The 5000-nt window shown below is 41.1% G+C and overlaps 1 protein-coding gene across 1 annotated transcript in view; it reads right to left on the bottom strand.

Moving 5' to 3' along the window:
• Positions 1-5000, bottom strand: part of stab2 (stabilin 2) — a 108406-nt gene that overhangs the window by 75565 nt on the left and 27841 nt on the right. The window contains 2 exon segments of the mRNA XM_028602865.1: positions 271-333; positions 4132-4266. Coding sequence (XP_028458666.1) covers positions 271-333; positions 4132-4266 — 198 coding nt within the window.

Here is a 5000-nt window from a genome sequence, read left to right as displayed (position 1 = left end):
CGCACATGCGCACATACACACACACACACACACACACACACACATAGACACACACACACACACACAAAGACACACACACGCACACACACACACACCCACATGCGCACACACAACCCCAAACCAACGGGACTATCTGATGAATCGATATCCTGTTCTCCGTGGCACAAACCACTCTGAGACTTTACTCTCCTATCCCAGAATGCATCTGTGGTTCAGCGAGCTCCGCCAGTGTTTGCAGGAATCGACAGAAGACCTGAGATCTCCACGTACCTCCAGCAACGACTTGAACATGTCAAATTTCCCGTAGTCAGAAATGATCTTCATCAGATTCTCCTGAGAACACACACAACACCTTTCATGTCATTTTCTCCCACAAAATGTTGCTGAAAAACAAGTAAGATAAACTAAAAACTAGTGAAAGGTTTCAATAAACAATCATTTCCCATTAAAAAAAACACACAGAACCTAAATTTTGCTTCTTCTTTATAATCAATAGAGACGTGGAAGTCTCACTTTTAACAATTTGGGACCTTTAAACATATTTGACATGAACTACTAGCAGCATGAATGTGAAAGATAAAAGATGAACCTGTGGACCAGTGTTGGGATTATCTAAAGCTGTGCTTTAGAGACAGGCAGAGGAGTTCCACAGAATGAGTCCTGAGTACTAGTGGTGGGCCTCACGATACGACATCCTCACGATACTTATATCACGATACGACTTCATCACGGTACGACCTCATCACGATACGACATCCTCACGATACTTATATCACGATACGACTTAATCACGGTACGACCTCATCACGATACGACATCCTCATGGTACTTATATCACGATACGACTTCATCACAGTACGACTTCATCACGATACGACATCCTCCTCGATACTTATATCCGCGATGCGACTTAATCGCGATGCGACCTCATCACGATCGACATCCTCACGATACTTATATCACGATACGACTTCATCACGGTACGACCTCATCACAATACGACCTTATCATGATACGACATCCTCACGATACTTATATCACGATACGACTTCATCACGGTACGACCTCATCACGATACGACCTCATCACGATACTTATGTCACGATACGACTTCATCACGGTACGACCTCATCTGTCGACCTTAACATGATACGACATCCTCACGATACTTATATCACGATACGACTTCATCACGGTACGACCTCATCACGATACCACCTTATCACGATACTTATGTCACGCTACGATATCATCAAGATACGACCTCATCACGATACTTATATCACGTTACGATATCGTCACGATACAACCTTATCACAATACAACCTTATCACGATACGACATATTCACGATACTTATATCACGTTACGATATCATCACGATACAACCTTATCACGATACGACCTTATCACGATACGACCTCATCACGATACAACCTTATCATGATAAGACCTCTTCACGATACGACCTTATCACGATAAGACCTTGTCACGATACCACCTTGTCACGATACGATCTTATCACGATACAACCTCATCACGATACAACCTTATCACGATAAGACCTTATCACGATACGACCTCATCACGATACGACCTCATCACGATATGACCTTATCACGATAAGAGCTTGTCATGATACGACCTTATCACGATACGACCTCATCACAATACAACCTTATCATGATACAACCTCATCACGATACAAATTTATCATGATACGACCTTATCACGATAAGACCTTATCACGATATGACCTCATCAAGATACAAACTTATCACGATACGACTTTATCACGATACGACCTCAACACGATACGACCTCATCACGATACAACCTCATCATGATACGACCTCATCACGATACGACCACATCACGATACTTATGTCACGATACGATATCATCACAATACTTATGTCACAATACGACATCCTCACGATACAATATCACGATACTTATGTCACACTACAATATCATCACAATACTTATGTCACGCTATGATATCGTCATGATACTTATGTCACGATACGACTTCATCATGATACAACTTCATCACGATACGACTTCATCACGATATGACCTTATCATGATACGACATCCTCATGATACTTATGTCACGATACGACTTCATCACGATACGAACTCATCACGATACGACCTTATCATGATACAACATCCTCACAATACTTATGTCACGATACGACTTCATCATGATACGACCTTATCATGATACGACATCCTCACAATTCTTATGTCACGATACGACTTCATCATGATACGACTTCATCACGGTACGACCTCATCACGATACGACCTTATCATGTCGACATCCTCCGCGATACTTATGTCTGTCGACTTCATCACGGTACGACCTCATCACGATACAACCTCATCACGGTACTTATGTCAAGCTACGATATCATCACGATACAACCTCATCACGGTACTTATGTCAAGCTACGATATCATCAAGATACGACCTCATCACAATACAACCTCATCACGATACTTATATCACGTAACGATATCATCACGATACGACCTCATCACGATACAACCTTATCACGATAAGACCTCGTCACGATACAACCTTATCACGATAAGACCTCGTCACGATACGACCTTATCACCATACGACTTCATCACGATACGACCTTATCACGATAAGAGCTTGTCACGATACGACCTCATCAAAATACAACCTTATCACGATACGACCTCATCACAATACAACCTTATCACGATACAACCTCATCACGATACAACTTTATCACGATACAACCTCATCACAATACGACCTTGTCACGATACGACCTCATCACGATACAACCTTATCACGATACAACCTCATCACGATACGACCTCATCACGATACAACCTTATCACGATACAACCTCATCACGATACGACCTGATCACGATACAACCTCATCACGATACGACCTCATCACGATACGACCGCATCACGATACTTATGTCACGATACGATATCCACATGATAATTATGTCACGATACGACCTCCTCACGATAATTATGTCACGATACGACATCCTCACAATACGATATCATCACAATACTTATGTCACAATACGACATCCTCACGGTACAATATCACGATACTTATTTCACACTACAATATCATCACGATACTTATGTCACGCTATGATGTCGTCACGATACTTATGTCACGATACGATATCACCACGATACGATATCACCACAATACGATATCACCACGATACGATATCACCACGATACAATATCACCACGATACAATATCACCACGATACGATATCACCACGATACTCATGTCACGATATCCTCACAATACTTATGTCACGATACGACATCATCACGATACTTATGTCACAATACAATATCACCATGATACCATATCACCACGGTACAATATCACGATAGTCATGTCACGATATCCTCACGATTCTTATGTCACGATACAATATCCTCAAGATACAATATCACAATAGTTATTTCACGAGACAATATCCTCATGATTCGATATTACGATACTTATGTCACGATACAATATTACAATAGTTATTTCACGAGACAATATCCTCATGATTCGATATTACGATACTTATGTCACGATACAATATTACCATGATACTTAACTCACGATACTTATGTCACGATACAATATCATCACGATACTTATATCATAATAATTATGTCACAATACAATATCATCATGATACAATATCCTCACGATATGAAATTACCACAATACTTAACCACGATACAATATCCTCACGATACAATATCACGATACTTATGATACGGTATCCTCACCATACGATATCAGGATACTTATGTCACGATACAATATCCTCACGATACAATATTACCACGATACCTATGTCACGTTACAATATCAAAACGATACTAATGTCACGATACGATATCCTCATGATACGATATTACCACAATACTTATGTCACGATACAATATCATCACAATAAAATATTACGATACTTATGTCATGATACAATATTATTATATATTGCAATATTATACTGTATCGATCCCCCCCCCCACTGAGTACTTCTTCTTGTATTAAACGCAGCAGCCGTGTTGATGAGACTGGTAAAGGGTGAAGCGTCTGTCTCACCTCCAAGTTGCTGTCCACGGTGGGCGCCACGCTGTCCATCAGCTTGTTGATGACGTGGATCATCCCGTTAGACGCCAACAGGTCAGGCTGTAGGATCACGCCCTTCTTCCTGCTGCCATGGAGACGGATCTTAGTCTGGAGGTCCTGGGAGACAGACATGGCTTAATATAATACCCGTCTCACCCCCTCTACCTGTCTCATCCCCTCTCATTAATATAACACGTATCTCACCCCCATACCTGTGTCACCCCCTCTGATCATATAATACCTGTCTCACCCCCACTGATCATATAATACCTGTCTCACCCCTCTGATTATATAACACCTGTCTCACCCCTTCTGATAATATAACACGTGTCTCACCCTCTCTGATGATGTATTGCCTGTCTCACCCCCTCTGATGATGTAATAACTGTCTCACCCCCTCTGATGATGTCATAACTGTCTCACCACCTTTGATAATATAATACCTGTCTCTCCCCTCTGATTATATAACACCTGTCTCACCCCTTCTGATAATATAATACGTGTCTCACCCTCTCTGATTATGTAATACCTGTCTCACCCCCTCTGATAATATAATACCTGTCTCACCCACTCTGATGATGTAAAAGCTGTCTCACCCCCTCTGATGATGTAATAACTGTCTCACCACCTCTGATAATATAATACCTGTCTCACCCCCTCTGATGATATATTACCTGTCTCACCCCTTCTGATAATGTAATAACTGTCTCACCCCCTATTATTATGTAATAACTGTCTCACCCCATCTGATGATGTAATAACTGTCTCACCCCTCTGATGATGTAATAACTGTCTCACCCCTGTGATTATGTAATTATTGTCTCACCCCTCTGATGATGTAA

The sequence above is a fragment of the Perca flavescens genome, chromosome 2 (genome assembly GCF_004354835.1).
Source record: "Perca flavescens isolate YP-PL-M2 chromosome 2, PFLA_1.0, whole genome shotgun sequence".
Taxonomy (NCBI): Eukaryota; Metazoa; Chordata; class Actinopteri; order Perciformes; family Percidae; genus Perca; species Perca flavescens.
Note: the sequence above shows the minus strand (reverse complement) of the source record. Positions and strands in the feature narration are given on the sequence as shown.